This window comes from Dromaius novaehollandiae, chromosome 7, assembly GCF_036370855.1.
Source record: "Dromaius novaehollandiae isolate bDroNov1 chromosome 7, bDroNov1.hap1, whole genome shotgun sequence".
In the NCBI taxonomy this organism is placed as follows: domain Eukaryota; kingdom Metazoa; phylum Chordata; class Aves; order Casuariiformes; family Dromaiidae; genus Dromaius; species Dromaius novaehollandiae.
Genome location: NC_088104.1, coordinates 21,537,501 through 21,559,267, shown reverse-complemented (window position 1 = coordinate 21,559,267; position 21,767 = coordinate 21,537,501). Strand labels below are relative to the sequence as shown.

The following is a 21,767-nucleotide window of genomic DNA, read 5'->3' as shown; positions in this document are numbered from 1 at the left end:
CCTCCTAAGCTGTTGGCCCATCTATCTTAAGTTCTACAGGTATATTATATGCCCTGCAAAAAAGTATTTTCTCATAAATTCCTTGCCTTCTGTGCTCTCCTCTGTTTTGCCAAAGTAGACATCAGCTAAAATAAAAGTCCTATCATGCAAGAAGAAATATTAGAAGAAATATTGCCCTAGCCCTCAGAAATTCCTAAACTACTTCTGTAGTGGAACTGGATGCAGGGCCTGCTGCATGCTAGATGACAGATACACCTAGCACATATATGGTGTGAGAAGACTACATCTTTCCACTTCACCTATGAAACATTTCACCAGCTGGAATCTCCCTCAGCAAGTAATCAACAATGCCAAGTGAAGTTGGCCAAACAGTGTGCAAGCTGGATCTACCTCTAGCTTGGGGATCAATAGCATAACAAAAAATCTTTCTGTTGACTAGATCTTTGGTAATTGCCTGCTACTGATTATCTTGAACTTAGAAACCTGTACTGGCCACTGTTAGAATACCGGACTAAACAAACATCCACCTGAGATAAGTGATCTCATTTATTTAAACTGTATATACACAAAATGCATACAACAGACACACATACACAACACATGAATATTTTAAGACATTGCTAAGCTGTGATTGTTATGTACATTATGTTAAGTCCATGATAACTTTATGATTGTGATTGTAGTTCACCTGAATGACAGGAAAGATGTACCCGTAAGTCAACATTTTGGAAGCACTTAGGCACATCTGTAAGGTGGTCGGGGCAGTGATTGTAGGTTAAGTTCATCCCTTGAGACTTATTTTTAATACATTTTTACTAAAGCCATGGAGTTATCTGGACTGCATTTAATAGGACCGTTTGGATACGACTTTAGTGTGATGTATGCACTGTATGGCCAGTAGTGTGATGTACAGTGTTCATAAAAGTGCCTGAAAACTACTAAAGAGAATTATTGTCCAGAGATAATGGTATTAACCAAACAAAACATTGGATGTTAAAGTAACTTGCTGACTGCACTGCTGAGAAGTTACATGGGATCTATGTACTGGGCTTGCCCTTGTATGGGACATCATGAGGGGTCAGGAAGGCTGTATCCACTCATAACTAACAGTGCAAAACTATGTTTCTATTTGCAACTAAGATACTTTCAATGTTTTTGTTTCAGCTGTTTCGTTAAAAGTGACTGAATAGCTTTGCATTTATTCACTCATTACTGAGAGCATCACTGCACCTGGGGCAGGATTCCCAAACAGATTATTCAGAAATGTCAGGGCTTTTCAAGCCATGTTTTTAAACATAATTTCTGAAATGATCTTTTAGTGATGATTCATTAAAATCATACTAATAGTAATTTAAATTAAAACAACTGCCTGCCTGGCATTGTAACAAATTTCTTTTGTCTAAGCCCACTAAGACCATATTTTTTAGAGTAAAAATAAAATAAATAAAAGAAATGCAGCATGTAAGCAAATGGAAGTCCTATCCAAGGACCAGTTTACTTTTGAAGACACAATATTGGTGCACAACAACTTTCCTAACCTGTTTAAAACCAGGAAAACTGCTTCTGTTCATCCATGTGGTTTGCTGAATTAACGTAATTCTATGAACATTTTTGATTAAAAATATATTGCTTTGTAACCTCAGAAAGTTTGAAAATGTAAATATTAAAATCAAAGGGAAAACATGTCTTTTCTTCTTAGAAAACTTAGTGTATGTTCAGACCCTCTAGTCCCTTTGGGATAAAGGGAGAATTTGCCAGAATAATGTGAGCAGGAGTGTCTCCATGTGTCCCCAGTCCTACAAAAAGAAATAGAGTAATGCATCTGCATAGCAGCTCGGTAAATTCAGTAGGTCTCTCCTTAGATGAGAGAGCATGCCTGCATGCATCACTAGCATATATGGGACTTAGACAAGGTAAAAAAAAAATAAAAAAGAAAGATGACAACTAGGATTAAGTGAGCAAGTGAAGACTTCAGATATGCAAGTGGGGGCACATCTTTGCTTTTTGTCACTTCTACAGAGATTGTTCTGCCTCTGTTTTAGGATTACTCTCTTTATTAGCCAAATACTGAAATTCAGTAATTGTATCTATCTGTCAAGCATGCAAAAAATTTAACCAAAATCATCAGTACTACTGATTTACAGGATCTGATTTGGATTTACAGGATACTGATTTACAGGAATGGTTAAGGATTGTGGTTTAAGTATGCTAATTGACATATAGATGTATGCATGATATCACAGATAACAGACATCAGTTGTCAGTGCTACTGCTGCTCTGTGCAGTTCTGGCTCTGCTGCAGCCATCAGGCTGGTTACGTGCTGCCAGCCCTGGTCTCAGTCATTTCCAAAACAAAGTATGTGACCAGTTGGACAGTGAACAGAGATATCTCCATCCCCTACTAAAGAGGTACTCAAGGAAAAAATAGGGGCTACCAGATAGCAAAATATTCATTGTCTCTTGTACTCGTTTCCTGTTTTGTGGGATAATGTTTGTTCAATAAATCCCACATGACTGAACAAAGCTTACAGCTTGATTTTAAACTAGTTAGGAACTGTAGCGGTCTCTAACCCAAGGCTATTAGTCAATATATCGCGCACATTTGCTGACACTGCTCAGTGTTCCTACATCTTGCTTTCCACAGACACAGCATTCCTCAAATTCACATGGAGGACAAAGTGCTATGTTGCCTGAAGCACACGGTTCACTCAGCACCGTTGCCCACGGACCAGGAGATGCTGGAGCCACTGCCATAGTAATTCTCCCTTGGCGGGTGGCCAGAGGAACCCCGGGTGAGAGGATGGAAATCTGCACACTCGCAGGAATCCTGCCTAAGGGAAGGACTTTGAGCTGTGCTTTTACATAAGCATAGTATATTTTACACGCAAAAAAAAAAAAAAAATTCCAGTGATGCAAAAAATGTATGACAGTGTTTAATGCATAAGACAGTATCAGGATACTCAGCAAGTTCAGCTTACACCAGCTAGGGGGAACAGAGTGGAGCTATACTGTCTTATTTACACGTTCCTCTTTTCTCATGGATTTTTAAAGGAAACCACAGATTTACAATTAAATACTCTGAGAAATGTATATAGACAACAGTTTTCATATTTGATTATTAATATTTTAACGAAAAGTTTCTTAAAGTGTTATTCAATAATCCGCGGGGTTCTGCTGGTTTGCTCTCTCCCTTGCCCAGAGGAACTTATTACACAGCAGCTGTTTCAAGTGTAGGTCACGATAAATTGGGATAAAGATGCTTTACAGGCTGATGCTTCATACGTATTCATTATCTTTACCAGTAGGTGGAGCTGCCACGTTAGGTGCTGCATTTTTTTCATTTCTTCTCCCCCTCCACTCCCCCACCCTTCACCCCCCTTCTCCTAATAAGCTGTTTTCTGAGAGATGTTGGGTACCATAGAGTGAGGCTGAGAACAGGAAGCGGAGGCAGAATCAGAGAGGATTCTGGAAAGGTCTCTGTGTTTTCTTTTCCACTGAGAATACAGAAATTATAATTAATTAGTAAAGCTTTGTGGCTGGAAATCTGGACAATTTCAGGAGGAAACATTATATTATCATATTATTTTTGGATGCTGGGCTTTGCAGTGATTTGCTGTTCTCTTTCAATCAGGTAAGCTGGCAAAACATTTAATCGTACCCATCATAAATCTGAGCAGTATGATCTTTTTCATTTCGGATTCAGACTGTACCCTCTGGTTTGCTGCTAAGGTAAAACCAAGGATGGAATGGGGAATTCAAAGCCATTTTGTACTGACTGATTGTGACGATGGTGTGATTTTTTTCATTTTAGCCTAGTTAAACCTCATATTCGGCCTCTTACTCTTAATGTGATTTTGTGATGCAGCAGTCTTACTTGCAAAACCATTTTTTGTAATACAATCAAGGTTTACGTGTAATAAATTTATTCCTAGTATTTTATGGAAGTGACCTTGTTTCCTAAGAAGAAGAAAAATCTAATGATATCCAGACACAGGAACAGCAGGTCTCATAAGATTCTGATGATCCAGGAGAAAAATCTATAGGGGTTATTATTGTCATTTTCAATATACACGGTATTTGAAGAAATTCCCTTATTAGATAGATTTTTTTTCCAAGATCTCTAAGGAAATATTTTATTTCTGTGCCATTTTGTTCATGGAATAGAGGTTGTGTGTCTGTGTATGAGAGAATGGGCTCACCAAGTGTTAATTAATCAGAGGTTTGCACTGATGATGCAGCTCACATCTTGTCTGTAACATGAATATATGCTTAATATATGCTTCTTACTAGGACTGTTTGAAGAAAACAAGCACAAGAATTATTGTATTTCTTCATGCTATTCTCCATTTAGCTATTGTCCCATTCATTGTTATTAGTGTAAATAGTCAGTTATTAATGGTAAAAGGGAAGTATCTATTAAATATCACTTTGATATGTGAATTCTTATTTCAGTTATCGTTCCACAGACACACATTCACATAAAGCTGTATATGATATCATAGTATTAATTTGGAAATTATTTTCAAGAGAAAAGAGTAGAAATAAAGACCTAAAACATTGAATAATAAAGAGCCTACTGTTTACAAAACACAGTCTCAGTCTATGTAAGGAAGAAAATGCAGGATTGGGTCTCAGGTATTACTGAGAGCAGCAGCTGAGGCCTGTACCTGAAGTGGTGTATGAAAGAATGAAGTTTATAATTCATAATTTCTATGCTGCAAAATCAATGTGTCTATGACTTCCTTGTGTAACTTCATAAATAATAATAATGCTGATGTTTGTTTTAAGCATATGTCATGTTTGTGCTTTAGGAATGGATTTGTTGAGAAAAGAGTTTCAGAAAAAGGCTCTCTAATTCTAACAATACATTTAGGTTTTGCTCTCTCACACATCTCCATTTTGGGAGGAAAGATTGTTTTAAAGACTAGCATATGAGCTGCTGCAGCAATCTGAAGCTCCCGAGCACCTGTTAACAGATACATTGTTTATTAGGCCTCCATGTTTACAGAAATATATTCACGTTGTTAGTTGATGGTTTTTCCCTCTAACTGGCAAAAGTTAAAAGCCCAAACTGATCTTCTTAGCTGTGTCAATTCATCTCAATATTGTGAATTTGGTAAGAGTGGATGCTGGCAAAGGTAGAGAGTGTCACCTTTTCAGCAGAGAACATTAAACAATTCCCTTGTGCCCTCTTAGACTACATCGGAGTTGTCGTTGGTCATTTCCCATTAATAACAAGCATTTTGAGGGGGAGGGATCAAGGGGAAGGAGAAAATATATGAGAAAATATGTTATTTTTAATCATATGCAGATGACATACATTTTCTATTTCACCTTTTTTTGGTTCAACAGATAGCATTATATGAGTTAGCTAATACCTGATGAAGATTAGGTATAGAGATAAGTTTATTCACTCAGCAGACTAATAATTTTACAGGCAGTAAGGATGGTGGGATGTAAGATGGAACTTTCTGATTGACGGTGTCCATTTGCTTTTGCTACTCTCATTCTCAGCCCAGGTAATTTGCTACGTATATGCTACGTATTAACTACGCTGCTGGAGTCCCACAACCTTTGATGGATCAGATAATAGCAGGTGCTGAGAGTTCTTTGTGCAAGGCAAGAAAGTTGTGACCTTGTTCTCTAAAACGCAAACCTGGGCCTTGTTACCCGTATACTGCTATTGCCGTAAGCTAATGTCTCTCAGTCTAATGAAAAAATTGCTTGAACTCTCCTTAAGTCTAATGGAAAATAGATCTGTTACAGATGACCTTTTTGTTGACCTCCAAAAATGAAACTTCATTTCCGCTATTCTTCTTCATCAGAAAATTCTAGTTAGAAGTTAGAAACATAACTTACAAAAATTTAATTAGCTTATTTGCTGTTCAGTGCAACTCACTGCTATATTTTTTCACCTTGTGGCTGTTAAACAGTCATGTATACTGTTGCCAGTTGCAGGCTATATAGTTTTGTCATTGTCATCTTGAATAAATAACAAGTTACAAATATCATAATAAAATTGATACTCACTAGTTCAGACTGCCTACACAATAAACAGACACACTGTGAACTCTGACTGAAGTGGGTACATCCACTAAAGTGTCAGCCACAATAAAATGGATATATAGAAAATTACATCCTCCTCAGTGGAAAGCTGCTGTTACTCATTATAGTTATCATTGCTGATTAAAAGCTCTGAGACAGACTGCCAAAGGCATCTCATCCTGATTATGGTACTAACTGCCTCTGAGGATCTTGGCCCATGATATTAAAACTGATATCTTCTATCCAGTTCATCTGCTTGTATCAAAATTTTCCTTATGGACAACTTCAATCCCTAGTATATTATTCTGATCACATTATTGCTTGATTTTTCCTTGTCTTATGGTCAGATAAATGCAACACAGAGGGACTAGGGATAAGAGCAGTTGAGGCAGGCACTGCCTTACTTACAGAAAAATTGTTCTTGTTTAAACAGATTTTATGAGTGTGTTTTCTATTAAAAAGCACTCTTTGGATGGTAAGATCTCTGAACCCCTAAATCTAAGTTAAACTCAAAAATCCAGGTTTCGTATGATAACTTTGACAGTACAAGGAGAGAGAGAGTACTTTTAGATGATGAGTCAAGGCATATGCCTAACTTGCATTCTTGCACTCTATCAAGGAGCAAAGCCAATTCCACTCATCAAAAAGAGCTTCGAATTTCTTTTAAATTTCTATTTCAGTATATCTTAATTTAAAGCCCAGTAGTCCACAGAACTTGTGTAAGACAGATGAAGACAAAAGTGCCAAGGTTTACAAAAAAGAAAGGCCATCTATTTATAATCTTATTTTAAACTTTAGTGGAATAAACAATGACAGAGTATGTAGGCAATCTCAAAAGGGTTCCAGGTCATATTGAATGGAAAAAACAGAGGGCAATCCTAATGTTTACCTGCAGTCAGATGCAATGTCTGAAGAAAAGCCTGTCACTAATACTTAAGGCCAAAGTATTCAAATGAAGAGGTTTAACCCAAAACAGAAGTTCTGACCAAAAACAATAAAAAAAATTCATCTTGTGTTAGGAAGGAATTTCTTCCTACCAGATGAAACTGTAATATGTAACTGAAGGTAACTGTAACTGAATACTAAAGGAGTCCTCCTGCAAGGTTTTTATAAACACCAGTTTAAGTTAGTTGCCATATATTTCCTATGAATCAAATTGCTTTTGTTTGAATTATAACAGGAAGAATATCTTCCAGTATCTGTTACAAACTTTGACCATGATTTTGCAGTCTATGTTACTTAAAGCTATAGGCTTCTAATTAGTCCAACACTTGAGTAATCTACTTCATTTCAACATGACAACAAGACATGCCTTTTAGAGAGATGATAGAAATTATATCTCATAGGATTTAGCTCCTTTGAATTTATTAAATATAAGGAGTGACAAGATAAAAAATGTACTTACATAATCCATTTAGAAAAGTTTCCAAACTTAGGGCTTAATTAAGTTTTGCTAGGCAGTTCCATGCTGCCTGAGTGAACGCCTTGAAGAAGTCCATTTACAGTTTTCAGAGACTGTGTTAAACAACAGGTATAAAGCACTGTATTTTCATTTTGAATTTTGGTGCTTTTTCCTCCTAGTGTCATAACTATGATATTCAGCTGAGAATTCTGGGTAAGCCTCTCCGTCAGAAGTTCTGAATTTTTTCTTTCAGTTCCATAAATGACTCTCAAAGTCTAAATACAATCCATTACTCTTCAGCTATACAAAGTTTATTCCTTCATATTTTGTATTGATTAGTTTCTGGAGCTTAGTAAAACTATGGAAATAACTGTTCCAACTACATGGTTCTTAATGATTCAGTTAATTTTCTGAGTTCAGATTATTTCTTGTTAGATTCATAAGCGCTTATTTTGTGTCACAAATGGGTTTTCATAAGTTACCTACAAAAATTTAGAGGAGAGTACAGATTTACAAACAGAGCTTTCTATTTTCTTAAGAAGTCTTGTGATGCATTTAGATCCCTGATTGATGCTTTATTGTGACTTCTTTAACACCACCACAGTGGATACTGGTGTATATTCAAGTGGTTTATTTGTCAGCTCATCTAAAATTTAATTAGAATTCAAATGATTAGGGAATAATTGAATCTAGAGTATGAGGAGCATGCAATAAACAGTTCTGAATTTGGAGAATTAGGTTTGTGGATAACATTTTTTTTTAATCCAAAATAGGGCTAACATTTGAAAAACCACTTAACATTTCAAATATCCATATAAGTTGTCTGGGATTTTCATTCATTGTCTGACTTTTGCCACTGACATGAGATTTCATGTAGCTGAAGCCAGCACTGGCATATTGTCCTACAATGATCTTTATAGGAGTGACTAATTTTGAGTACCTCCATTTCTTTTCTAAATCACATTTCAGGTGGAAGCAACAAATGCAGCCATGGCACAATGTGACAATATGCAGCTGCCTTTTCCAGCTCATCATTACATTGAAAGGGAGCTCCACTGCATAAGGATCTAGTTTGAAACTTTTTTTTTTAAATAATATTTATATCTCAGAATTTGAAAGATATTCCAAAATGTCAGGAAAATGCTGACACTGCATAGGCAGATGAGTTTAGGAAGAAGTCCCATTCTTAGGAAAGAGTATACCTAGCTCACCCAGTAGGATTCACTTCTGGTTAGGTGTCATATTTTACCTATGATTCACTCTTACAGGCTGAATTTGATAGTCTGCTCCAAATCAAAACAATTTTGGTCAACATCATGTCAGACAAAATAATTCTCTACAGCTGAAGAAAACTTCAGCTAAAGCAAAACTGTATAATTAGACCTCCTCATGCAAATTTTCTTCTTGGGGTTAGGACCAAAGACATTAGATTAAAACCCTACAAAATGAAAAAGCAAAATAACAAGGAAAACAAAGTAAAACACTATTTTAATGTATCAAAAATACCTACATTATACAGAAAGAAGATGGTTAGAACAGAAATTATATGAGATTAATTAATTGAAATTCTCTGATGAAATTACAGACATGGCCCAGACCTATTATAAATTCAGGACAAAGAGGTCACAATTCTGCCAAAAGACCTCAGTTTTTGCCGTGACTACCATTATTGTGATGTACAGTGTTAATCAATACAGAGCTGCACCTCATATCCACTGAAGATACAGCCAGTACGAATGTGTGTAGGATATAACACATAAGGAGATGGAGGCTATGCCCTGGGGTTATGTGTGAACAATAGTTCTTTTTGACTGCCGTGTGCTCTAATTCAAAATAAAGATTTATTAAACTTACCTTCACTGCAAAACATTATTAATATTGTTCCTATTCCTCTGCTTTTATCAAACTGGCAAATATTTTAATAATTGGCTAGAATCTACATCTCCTTTCTTCAAAGCACTTGTCATATGATGCTTAGTATTAGAATAACAATTAATATTACTACTCTTTTATTAGAAAGCTATGGTATCCCTTTCATATTATTTTAATGCCTGCAAGCAAAAGTATTTACAGGTTTTTTTTGCACTGTACCTGACCCTGACACCAGATTTCAGCCACTGTGCTACTTCAGAGGCAGAATCCAGAGGCATCCAATAGGCAAAGGGATGGGGAAGTCCTCTAGGTACCCCCAGGGAAAGCTGCACTCAGAGGAAAATTTGCATTGGTGGATAAGTATCGTTGGTGGCAGTATCAGAGTCATGATCCCCTGAGGGTAGTAGTGGAGAACACAGCTTTCAGACGTCCTCAGTGGAGCCTCTTCAGTAGTGACTCACCACAATAAGCTGTGCTGAATCAGAGCATTACTCCAGAGGACCAGAGCATTAAGAGTTTGCTGCGAACTCCGAATGGCTTTACGTTACATTGCTAGACAAACAGAACAAGATCTAAGTGTGATATCACATCTTGTTTCTTTGGTAAAATGTAATTCCAGATTAATAGCGACTAGTGGTAGATAAATTGTAGATTAGTACTTCAAAGATATTTTCTTTAGGAGTACTTGGAGATCATCTATCTTTAGTTATAAGAGAAGCAGAAGTCCAGGGGAAAGCATGTTTCTGTTTTCCCAGCTTTTGTGCTCTCTTGTGACCAGATCTGGGCCTGCACAGATTTTTTAAATTCTACCTCAGACTTTCTACAATGGCTACTTATTCTCACTATATCTGGAGAAAAGTATTATACAGGCTGCTTTGGCAGAGCAGAGACCCAAAAGAGAGGGATGTCTTATTTTTCTTTTCTTCTCTAGGAATAAGAAAGAAAATAAGGACAAAGTAAAAAAAAAAAAGAAAAGAGTCAGAAATAAATCTAGTTTCAATGAGACTAAATATCACCAGAAAATCTCATCGTAATCTCAATGGCTGAAGACTAAAGTTTGCAAGATGTAAGTAGACTATTTAAATTGAATGGCCTAGATCTAATGGCTTTAAAGATGGAGGAAGCCACAGCGAAATTCTGGTGAGCTCTTGTAATGATGCAACCCTTAAACTGAAGAATCTGGTGAGGAAGTGGCTTTTTCTGCTATTACACTGCTTGAGATTGAAGTAAAATTTTGTAACACACAGAAAAATACTTATATAGAGACTCTCTAAGATAAATAAAGTACAGAAGGATAGTATCCATGTTTTAATCCAAATATAGAGTGAATGTACTTTTTTCCTGTTTGAAGACAGTAAATCAAGTGGGAGTAATGATACATTATGCAGTTCCTTAAGCAAAAGATGAGAGCATTCCCGATTGTCTGGACAGTTATCCAATGTCTATTAAGGACTGTACTAGGCATATCATAATCTCAAGAGATTTACCTCTTCAATTAAAGCATGCAGATAAAAGAATAAATGGAATTTTTGAAACTTAGATCACTTAACGAATATTCTTAAGTGTATTGCAGACCTGTGTTAAGTTTTGTGGACTAACTCATGTTCCATCCTGCTTTTCCTAAATCTCTTTGCTCTTAGGTTGGAAAAATGTGGCTATGTGAATATGTAAACTTATCTTTGTCTACTGCAATTAATTTTGAGAAGTTCTGGACACAGGAACAAAGAATGAGAAAGCCGTGAAGAAACTTCAGTCTTAAAGAAGCTTCAGCTCCCAAGGAGAAACTTTTCTTAACAGTTCCATTTTCTGCTAGAAATGCAGGCTTTTTCTTTTCACTATAGCAAATAATCTAGTGGCTAAATTCTGAGATTTTCCATTTCTCAGAAACATAAAGGTAAGCCTATCTTTTCTTCTCAGCCAGACAAAATGTTTCTCTTCAGATGACTCCCATTTGTTATGATGCCATATATCTTCTCTAAAATATCAGTGGGAAAATGAAATGTAAATCTTTATTGAGGTCTGCCTATAGTAATTTGTGCTCTTAGATAATCACTGAAGATATTTTCCATCAGAATTAGAAGGTGTTTGCAAAATGTTAATTAAATACTGCATTCCAAATAAGTTGATGGGCTAAGGAAGATTCCCTCTTCCTCTTCATCTGTATACGGTTTTCATTTGGCCTTCTCCAGACTTCTTCACAAGTACTTCAGGTATCCATGCTTGATCTATTTTCACACCTTCTCAGAAGCAGTTTATGGTATTAAAGAAAATATAAGGCCTCAGTTTAAAGAAACCCTAGAGGTATTGCTCCATTTTTAGGAATAAATAAGTCAAACCATCTATTGTCTTGATTCTACAACAACTGAAGGTAGTACCAGTACCTAGGAGGGACGCAGCACGTACAGCTGCCTTTGCTTCCCCATGAGTTGGGAAAGGAATGGAAAGGAATTTCCTATTGCAGTTACAGGCGGGTCTCCAGTCTTCTTGGCTCCTTCAAGGAAGCATTAGTGATATCTCAAGTGCAGAAATTTTTAAACTGTTACAGACAAAATGAGGGCAGACCCTGGGAAAGAAAGACAAAAATATCATCAGCAGCACATTTTATAAAGGTTTTCTTCAAAAAAAAATCCCTTCCTTACATTTGGGTAAATATGGCCCATATTTACTGAAGCTCATGATGAAAGAGATCAGCATAAAAGACATTTCTGTTTTATGGTCTGCTTCCTTCTTGGAAAAAGAAAGATAAGGTCAACAAAATCTTACAAGGTCACACCCCAGAAACTTACAAACATCCTTTCTTTGAAGCTTGTACTGAAGCTGTACAAAAAGACTTTGGTAGACTCCCACACAAACCTCCCAATCTGCTCTTCAGAATGCTTTGTGAAAGCACAGATTACAGGTACAAAAATTCCTACTAAACCTGACTAAATTAGAGTAGTTGCAGGTACATAACTGAGGAATCCAGGTTCATTTTTTACGTAATTACCTATTTTGCTTACTCCAGCCTTCTAGTCACAATGTTCATTGGCCCTGCTGTAGGAACCAAACCATAAGCCACCACTTTACTCCTACGTAGGAGGGAAGAATATAAGAACATATAATATAAGAATATAAGAACAAAGGAATTCAAAAGCAAACTTTGCAGTGAGGCAGAAAGAGGGAAGAAGAGAGAGACCAGTGTGGAATGACAGTGGGCACAAACAAACAATGATGGGGGGAAAAGACTATCTGTAATGAAATCTCTTGGTGAGAGAGCAGTGTCCAAAGACACCCAAAGTAGTAGCTCCTGGATCTTTCAGAATGGTCTGAGATTGCTTTCCAATCCCTAATCTAATCCGTGTTGTCCCTTCCGCCCAATCTTTTATTGGTCAGATCGAACCTCATTCATTATCTTCTGCCCATATTTCCAAACTCTTACAGTTCTTTTCTTTGTTGAGATTGGGGTTCTTAAAACTTAATTAGCATGCTCTCATATCTTCTTGCAAATTCATCCTCATTCATGAGGATGTTAAATAAAATTGCATGTAACCTCCATGAAGCACTGTTCTAATGCCACCACATACTTCATTAGTATTTCCTTTATTTACTGCCAGGTACTGCCTCTAGTCAGGTTTCAGCCCATGTGGCTCTCTCTATATTTTCACTAGTCATTCTAATTCACTTTTAAAGTAAGATTTTATTAAGGAAATATTATTTCTTTTACATGCTCTTATTTGTAGCCTCATAAAAAGTAAGTATATTTGTATTCCATGATTTATTACTGCCATTAATTTTATTAATAAATACCTGGTGGTGATTTCATTATTTTATTTTGAATAGTTACATAACACTAACGCCTAGAGGCTACCAAGGCTGACGGTACAAATCCATACAAAAATTATAGTCACTGTTTACAGATAAATTATAGACTAAGAAAAATGACACAATAGATGGATGAGAAATGTTAGGAAGAGTAGGGAAAAGGAAAACACATATTAGTCAGTTAGGAACAGCAATCACGAATTATTGTAGTTTAAATTAGTAGATTACAGTTTAAAGAGGAAGCGTGTTCTGAGAAGGTGCTGAATGCTGGAGGTTGTTATAAGCTTCCATGAAGTCGCTCCTTTCCTTGAAAATACCTACTCTCGCAGAACTAACATTCATGAACTCCTGGGGCTCCTTGGTTTAAGACCCATGGATGTTTTTGACTAGGTCTCTCTTCCAGTATCTAGATTAACTCTGCACTGCATTGCATTTACCACTTTGAATTACAGTTGTAACATTTTGGTGGTCCTTTTTGCTGAGTTCTATTTCTTATTTAAAATTTTAGAGCATTAAAAATAGTTTAAAGATGCTGGGAAAAACAAGGTAAGTGTTGGTTATAAAAAAAAAATCTATGACTGTAAAAATACATCAAAGCATTTAAGCAGTTAAGGATATGGGTTTTTCTTTGTGAAATTAGCCTCTGTGCACAAATGTTGAAGAAATTTCAGTGAAAATACTTCATTTTAGGAAATTTTATTGGCAAACTAATATTCACCCATCCCTTTATCCTTTTGTTTTTTGGATAAATTGGATGCACTATTACCCAATCTGGAATTTGATCAGCGCACAGCAACTTAAAGATAACTTATCTTCACTTCCAGATTGCTAAAGCCTGAATTTTGCAAAACAACTTCCAAAATACAAAGAGAGAGACTTACGATGAGTCATTCCTTTAGACGCTTCCTGCTTCTACTCTCTCTGCACTCCTTTCCTCCTCAGGACAGCTGTAGTTTGAGTTGAGGTAATTTTCTGATGACATCATCACACAACATCTACATTTTTTATTTTACAGCAGCAGAAAATAATCACTAGACAATGCTAAATTGGTTCCACTAACCCTGCTGTTTCTGTCTCTCCCACGATGGCACCCCCGGCTTTTCTATTTGGACAAATGTCTTTACTCGCCTACTGTGAGACAGCTCGTCTCATTAGCACCGGTGATTTACAGCAGACATTTTAACCCAGGTCTTAGCATCCGAGAGGCCACTGCTGTGCTTAACCCAGAGCAAGATGTTATTGATAAATTGCAGCCTCTTGAAATAAAAGTTTAGCATAAAAATTATGATAGGTAATCATCGTTTTACAGAATCCCTTTACTAGTCTTCCATTTATACCAACAGTAATCGAATATGTTTGTGTTGCAGTGTTTCAGTTTTAATGGAATAAAAATCTTAGTAGTCAGCTTTTTCAAGGTTTTAGCAGGGAAATAATTCTAATGCCAGCGTTCTAAAAGCAAAAAAACACCCAGACCCAGTCCATAAGATACATTGCAAGATTTGTTATTTTGGTACCTTGAACATTTTGAAAGGTATATGGAGATTGCTTCATGCAGAATGTAAACAGCCTGTCAGAAAATCTGATTATTTTAATGCATTATCATAGTATCCACCAGGTTCTTGCATGGATACTTTCACTTTTACCATTCGCTTGATTGAAGATATCAGAAAAATAGATACCTTCAGGCAAATTCTTTTGGCTTTTTCAGAGAGAGATACAGAAATTAATTTGACATCTTTCGCACAGATATTTCACTTACTTCCTGAGTCATTTTCTGTGTAAATGCTGGAGAAGATTAATTATATTCAAAATGAAATGTATCAAGTTATCCATGGGCATAATATAATTAACTGAAATATACATAACATTAAGAACATATGTGGATCGTGTGTGTTGCTTGAGCACACTTATCATTTAAAGGAAGGGAGTGAAGGAAAACTGGAGACATTTTTATGGAATCCATGGAACGAAATGCTCAAATACACCTAAATGGATTTATCTAGCATAATTGGTGTCCTTATCAATAACTAGTAGCTAATTTTTCCTAACAAACTCTTTTGACTTGCAGGCCATTACAAGCATGGGAGCTAGGCCCAACCTGCATTACAGACACTTGACGTTCTCTTTGCTAAGCAGTATCAGCTACTGAGGGGCCCTGCCAGGACTGAGGGTTCACAGCAATGCTGTACTAACTGTCTGCTACCTGGACCATTCAGATCTCACACATATTTTTGAAACTTGCTCCTTTAAAAATGTTTTTTTAATGAAGCATAATGGCTTAAGAAATGCTGAGAGCTTCTTTAGGGCTCAGTGCAGAGAACAGAATTACTTTTCTTTCATTGTTCTATTAAACTACTGCATGTATAGCAACAGTAATCAAATAATATTTGTGTGTTTTTCTATTAACCTATGTAATCTGAAGAAAAACACTTGGTCTGTATTTAGTATAGAAAAATTATTTATGTAATAGAAGCAGCCAGGAAGGATGTAACAGTACTTGCCAGTAGCAGAAGTAGGACTCAAGTAAGGTTTCCACCTTGTCAAGAAAACTTTTTAAAGCATATTTTATGACACTGATAAACATGGTGAAACTGCAACTCTGCTAATACTATTCTTATCAATCATTCATTGGGCCCTTTGTGGACTCCTAGCAATACAGATACATATATTTCTAGTGAAGACAATGTGCTTTGCTTTATTATAACTGAAAAAATAGAAAACACTTACTATTCATAACCCTAAATTCTAAATGATGAGAAACAACCTAACTAAATGCACTGAACTGTAAAGACTGACCCACTGATGGCTCCAGGAGAGTAAACAAATGCCTTTTAAGACTGTTTTTATAGAAAAGGCACCTAGGTCAACAACTTTAATCACAAACTTGTAAAATGTGGAATAAAGGAATCAAATATTCAAAAAGACCAAAGGGAAGTCTCAAATATCATCTTAGTTTATTAATCCTGATGCGCAGGAGCAAAAATCAAAGAAGTGTGAACTGAATCCAGAGAATTCTTGTGCTTTCAATTCTCAAGGGACACTTTTGAATTTAGGATCCTTATAATTGGGAATTACATTAATAAAAAACATCTTGCCATGGCTGATTTAGCAAGTATCAGCAAGGGCTCCAGCCTTCGTACAGCCTCTTGTACAGCAATTTAAAAATTAGTAAAAAGAAGTTTCAGTATAGCAGCATGTTGTAAGGTTGCCTACTGGAAAGTCTGGCTGACTTAACAATTTCTTTTTCAATTTATACTGCATCAGTGCCTCCAATACCCTCCAGGATCTCTGTGATTCTTACATTACATAAACTCATGGTTCTCCAGGCTTTTCCTTGAGAAAAACTTTCTCCATGTCCACATTACACTACCTTTTATTGATGAATTTATGGTCAGGCATCTCAGTTCTGGTTTTGTATTACTCACATACTTGGTGCTATAATCTACTGATTAAATTATTTCAGTGATCTCAGTGCTGATAGTAAGAACTGATGCTATGCTGTGAACCCACTCCAGAGAAAAAGACTTGACCTAAGGTGGTGCAGGGGTAGATTTACCCACCAAGTCACTGGATTGGTAACTCAGATTTAAGAATATGCAGTCCCATTTCTTTCCTCCAGTTTTCTACTGTAGATTCTTCAAACACTTTTGACTCACTTGCAGAGGAATCCTTTTTTTTTTTTTTTCCAGAAAATCATTATTGCAGCACTTTGTAGAAGATTGTGTGTGTGTAACTTCTACAAACTGCTCCAGATAGGCAAGGAGCTTTAGGAGAAAGACTACTGAATGAATGCAAATAAATACAGTATTATTTCTCAGATCTAGTTGTGGCAGCTCCAGAACACAGGTGTTGCCCATTTATCAGGTAATGTAGGGAAAGTTGCGTGCCTTCATGTTCAGCAAGCACAATTAGAGGAACTTATTTCAGGTACTGAAACTCACTGAGTCTTAAAAATTTGTTTTCATGATTTCTAAAATACATAGACCAATTAAAATAACTATTACACTATGCCACAGACTTTTGCAAAGTAGACATCAAGTAAGGCTACGATTTCTTACATGGTGGCACTGCTGCTTAACCAGATCTGTCTTCCTTATGCCCTTTACCCTCCCTTCAGCCACTCAAACCTCTTTGTTGTCTTGGACACTGCACCAGTTTGAGCAACTGGTCCAGCCTGGAATGGCTTGGAAAAAAGCAAAGACCGCTATTGTCAGCCAATTGACTGCACAGCTTCATAAAGAGACTTGCCGTACAATGAAGAGTTTGGTGCAAAGAGCAGGAAAAAGCAGCAGGGGCTGGACAAGCCAGCACTGGCACCAAAGACATTCACAGGGAACCACAGTCTTAGATTTCCAGTTCATTTTGTTCTGAAATGATATTATGACACTTGCTCTGCAAGAAAGCAGGAGCAACAGTCATCTCCCACATGGTCTTGATCAATCTGTTTCCTTTTGCTTAGAAAGCCTACGGTTTTGATTCACAGCTCACAGTCCATCAATAAATGGCACCTGACCTGCTTTGGCACATAAAATTAACCTTCAGCACAGTAAATTGTTCAGTGAGAAAGAATCATGTTTGTTCCTCCCGTAATTCAGTTGCTGCCATTTAAATAGCATTAATTGTACAAAAACTTCTTTTTGGTTTATTGAAAGTATTTTAAGTTTATAAAGTTAGATTACTGATACATGAAAAATATGTGAAGATAAAATTTATCAACTAGTAAAATATGTTTACATTTGTCAACAGTTTTTCATAGAATATGTATTTATACTTGCTGTTTAAAGGAGACCTATTGGTAAAACATTTGTATCAGTACATACACAGGCAAAGCAGCATTTGTAGGTAAAAGTAGTGTCTTTTACTAGACCAACTGGAAAAAGTTGAAAAATAAATTTAAAAATATCTATTTTCTAAGCAGTTGCTTTTAAATTTTAATCAGCTTTGAAATATGCTGCTTCTATTTCAGACGTGAAAAGGGGTTTCTATGCAAATGTTTTTGTCTGTCAGTACAATCTAGTTTTCCTAAATTATCTTCATTTTTCTTTTGTAGGTCATTCTTATGCAAGAGGCTAAAAGTAATTAAATTTGCAGGATGAAAAGATGGCACAGGCACTGTTGGTACCACCAGGACCTGAAAGCTTCCGCTATTTTACTAGAGAATCTCTCGCAGCTATTGAGAAGCGTTCTGCAGAAGAAAAAGCTAAAAAGCCCAAGCAAGAACATACAGATGATGATGATGAAAATTGTCCAAAACCAAACAGTGACTTGGAGGCAGGAAAGACGCTGCCATTTATTTATGGGGACATACCTCCAGGAATGGTGTCTGAACCCTTGGAAGACTTGGACCCATATTATATCAATCAAAAAGTGAGTGTTGACTACAACTTTAGTAAAAACACCTTATGTCTTGTGCAGATTAGTAAAATTTAGTAAAAAAATTAGTAAAAGCTCACAATATGAGCAGGCGCTGCTCTGCACTATCTGCTTATTTCTGCATGCTTCTTTAGCACCATCAAGATGTTCTCTCAGTTCCTGATAGACCTGTTAAAAGTGTTGTGGATAAGGAGGGTGAGAAGGATGGAGCTGTGGATAATAACTGGAGATTCAAAAATTCAGAAGAGGTTTTATGGACCAGTGCTTGGCATTATTGTTTGCAGTCCCTCTGAATTAAAGAAAGAAAGTGACCCAGGTGTCCTGACGATGGCTGGAGACATTCCAGCCATTCTAATATGCTATTTATTCTGAGCAGCCCATCACTTGCATTAAGCACCAGAGCTTAAAAAATCTGATGCTGAGCTAAGCATAAGAAAAGGGAAACACAAAATATTTAAAACTGTAAAGAAATTTACTTTGTTTGTTAGGGAAAAAATCATACCAATAGCAATTTTGTGGTTAAGTGTGTGGTTGCACTTGGTTGGCAAGCTTTTTTTTTAATTACTGTTTAAATAATGGGAATGAAAAATAAAGCAGACTCCATATGTAATTGCATAACCTAGCAATTGCCAAAGATTAAATAAACGGTACTATACATAATACAGATAAATATTAAGGTTATTAAGAAAACTTAAAGAAATGGAAGTTCAGAGAAGAGAGGGAGTGTTGCCAAGGGTTATTTCTAGTGGTTTGCTTTTGGATATATCAGCAGCTTCATGGATTTTTTTACTTGCAATATAATTGTGTGCACTGAACCCTTTTCTTGACTAGCTGCAAAACAATTCAGGAATAAAGTTACTTTTAAAAAAAAATCTTCTACAAATGAAGTATCAGATAACCTGAGAAGTGCTGAAACCTATTTTCTCGCTGCCAGTCATCAGAAAAAGTAGTTAGACTTTTTGGAACAAAGTGTAAAAACCTAGACTACTGATGGACTTGTTAGTTCATTGAGAGAGGATATGATTAGTAAATGGCAGAATCTTTTGTCACAAATGGCATCTGTATTTGTGTTATGTACCGGTCTAATCTGCTCAACAGAAAGCAAATGGGCATTTTAAATGATGAACTAGAATTAGTCATCCCTCCTCCAGTTTCTAGCAGAAACTTCTCTTAATCATAGACTTTTCAATGCAGAGAAAATCATACATGAATCGGAGTCTGTCATCAGGCTCTACGGCAGCCGTGACCTTAGGACAGGCAACCTCATTCTACCATCTCTAACTGGGTGAAAGACTGTAGAGTAGAAAGAAATGTGAGCAAGCACGAGTCCGTGCCACGGCAGCCTTGCTGCCATGCTCGACACTATCCTGTGGACAGGCACTGGCAACACTCCTCTACTGGTTTTCCTTCCCACCAGGGTGAGGTTTGGTTTCTCTCCCAAAGCAGAGACCTGATGGGAAGGAAAGGCCAGGGCGAGGGCAGCACTGCTCTGTGATCACAGTCTTGTTTTAGCAGAGAATAGGAATCAACATGGAAACCAGTGATATTATATAGCTCTGCTGAGAGCATAACAAAGACACCATTAGGCTACCACAAAGCACAGCCATTACCATTGACAAAGACGGAAAGGAATGAACAATAGCAATGTCCTGCAGACATTTCAAACAGTACTGAGGCCGCAAGTAAAGCTCAAACACAAATACTCTTGGACTAAAAATGAAAACACTTAGGCGATGACTGTCAACAGGAGCAGAATGGAAGTGAACACTAACTGTATGTTCACCAGGCCAAATTTTAAAAGAGAATAACCACCTAAATTTGTTGTTCATGGGTAAGGAAAGTACGACCATATACTTATAAATGAAAACAATTTTTTATTACAGTTTGCCTAATTCTGACCTAGGTTTGTTTCAGACTTCTTGGAATGATGTCCGCTTGCTTTTTAATCATCCCTTTTGTTTGCTCACAGAGAAGCTTTTAGGAGATATATATAGTTGATACCAGTAGTGTTTAAAATCTAAAATAAAATCAAAATTCTTTTAAGGTTATGTAAATTGTTTAGTGTCAGATGTTTGTCCTTTGGTCATCATATATATGTGTATATAATTCTTTTAAGTATTTGCTCTGAATATGAACTGGAATTTATACATCACGACTGCCCTACTGCCATTTCGGTTTTGTCTGTGCTTGAGCACAAGGTAGAATGTATTTGATTAACTTGTTATCTGACTTTAATCAAAGACCTGTTATATGTAAAATTAAAAAATACTTTGGTGATGAAATGCCATATTTCACTACAATTGACAAACTGACATTGGACAATTCCCACCAATTTTAATAATATCAGAATTCAATCCATGTGCCAGGAAATTTAGCAAATTGGAGATTCAGCCATGGAAGGCTTAATCCACTGTATTCATAGAAATCAGTTATTTTCCTACCACAGGTAGAAAACAGAATGAAACTTGAACCTACCAGCTGGAGAATGGAATCCTATAGAAGGAGGTAAAGACACTAATACAGTCAACCTTGTATTTTAATTTTATATTTCTTTTTTGCAGACTTTCATAGTATTGAATAAAGGGAAGGCAATTTTCCGATTCAGTGCCACATCTGCCTTGTACATTCTAACTCCTTTTAATCCCATCAGAAAAATTGCTATCAAGATTTTGGTACACTCATATCCTTTTTTCTTAATGTTGATTTAAAGGTTGCCATTTAAAAACATTTAATTACTGAAATAATACTTTTCGTATGGATATACAAATTCTGTCCACGTGGGTGTACTAGGCTAACTAAACATATGCTCATCACACCTAAAAAGCAGTAATGTCACAAGGGAATTGCAATATGATCTTCATTCCTAACAAGAGAATTCTCTACTGAATCACCTAAACCTGTCACAGTTTAAATACAAGGCTCTATATACAATAGGAGACCTGATCCTGTACTAAGCCATGCAGCCAAGGCAAAATCTCCATTATTAGTCCAAATCATTGCACTTTATCATATCCAAGGTCACACTTTTACTAAGACCGGTAGTATTATTCACAAACCTGATTCACTCAGCAAGGACTAAAGAGCATAACCAAAGAGCTGCTTGTTTGGGCACACTTTTTCAGCATTGTTTTTTCATCATCGATTTAGGTGTCCTGTAAAGGATACAAGCCAAAATAAAGGAGAAGATTTGCAGATATATTTCAGTCATGTCCAGTCAACAACTTGGGCATAAACAACCAACCTCTGTAAAAAGATCTTTTAGAATGATCCCCTT

The 21,767-nt window shown here is 36.4% G+C and overlaps 1 protein-coding gene across 1 annotated transcript; it reads left to right on the top strand.

Moving 5' to 3' along the window:
- The first annotated feature begins 3,401 nt into the window (after positions 1-3,401).
- LOC135328849 (sodium channel protein type 2 subunit alpha-like) lies at positions 3,402-21,019 on the top strand. The gene is made up of 6 exons (XM_064514870.1): positions 3,402-3,631; positions 10,251-10,385; positions 10,960-11,213; positions 13,945-14,084; positions 18,171-18,487; positions 20,940-21,019. Exons 5-6 carry the CDS (start codon positions 18,221-18,223, stop codon positions 21,000-21,002), a joined length of 330 nt encoding a protein of 109 aa, XP_064370940.1. The 5' UTR covers positions 3,402-3,631; positions 10,251-10,385; positions 10,960-11,213; positions 13,945-14,084; positions 18,171-18,220; the 3' UTR covers positions 21,003-21,019.
- Positions 21,020-21,767: the final 748 nt, after the last annotated feature.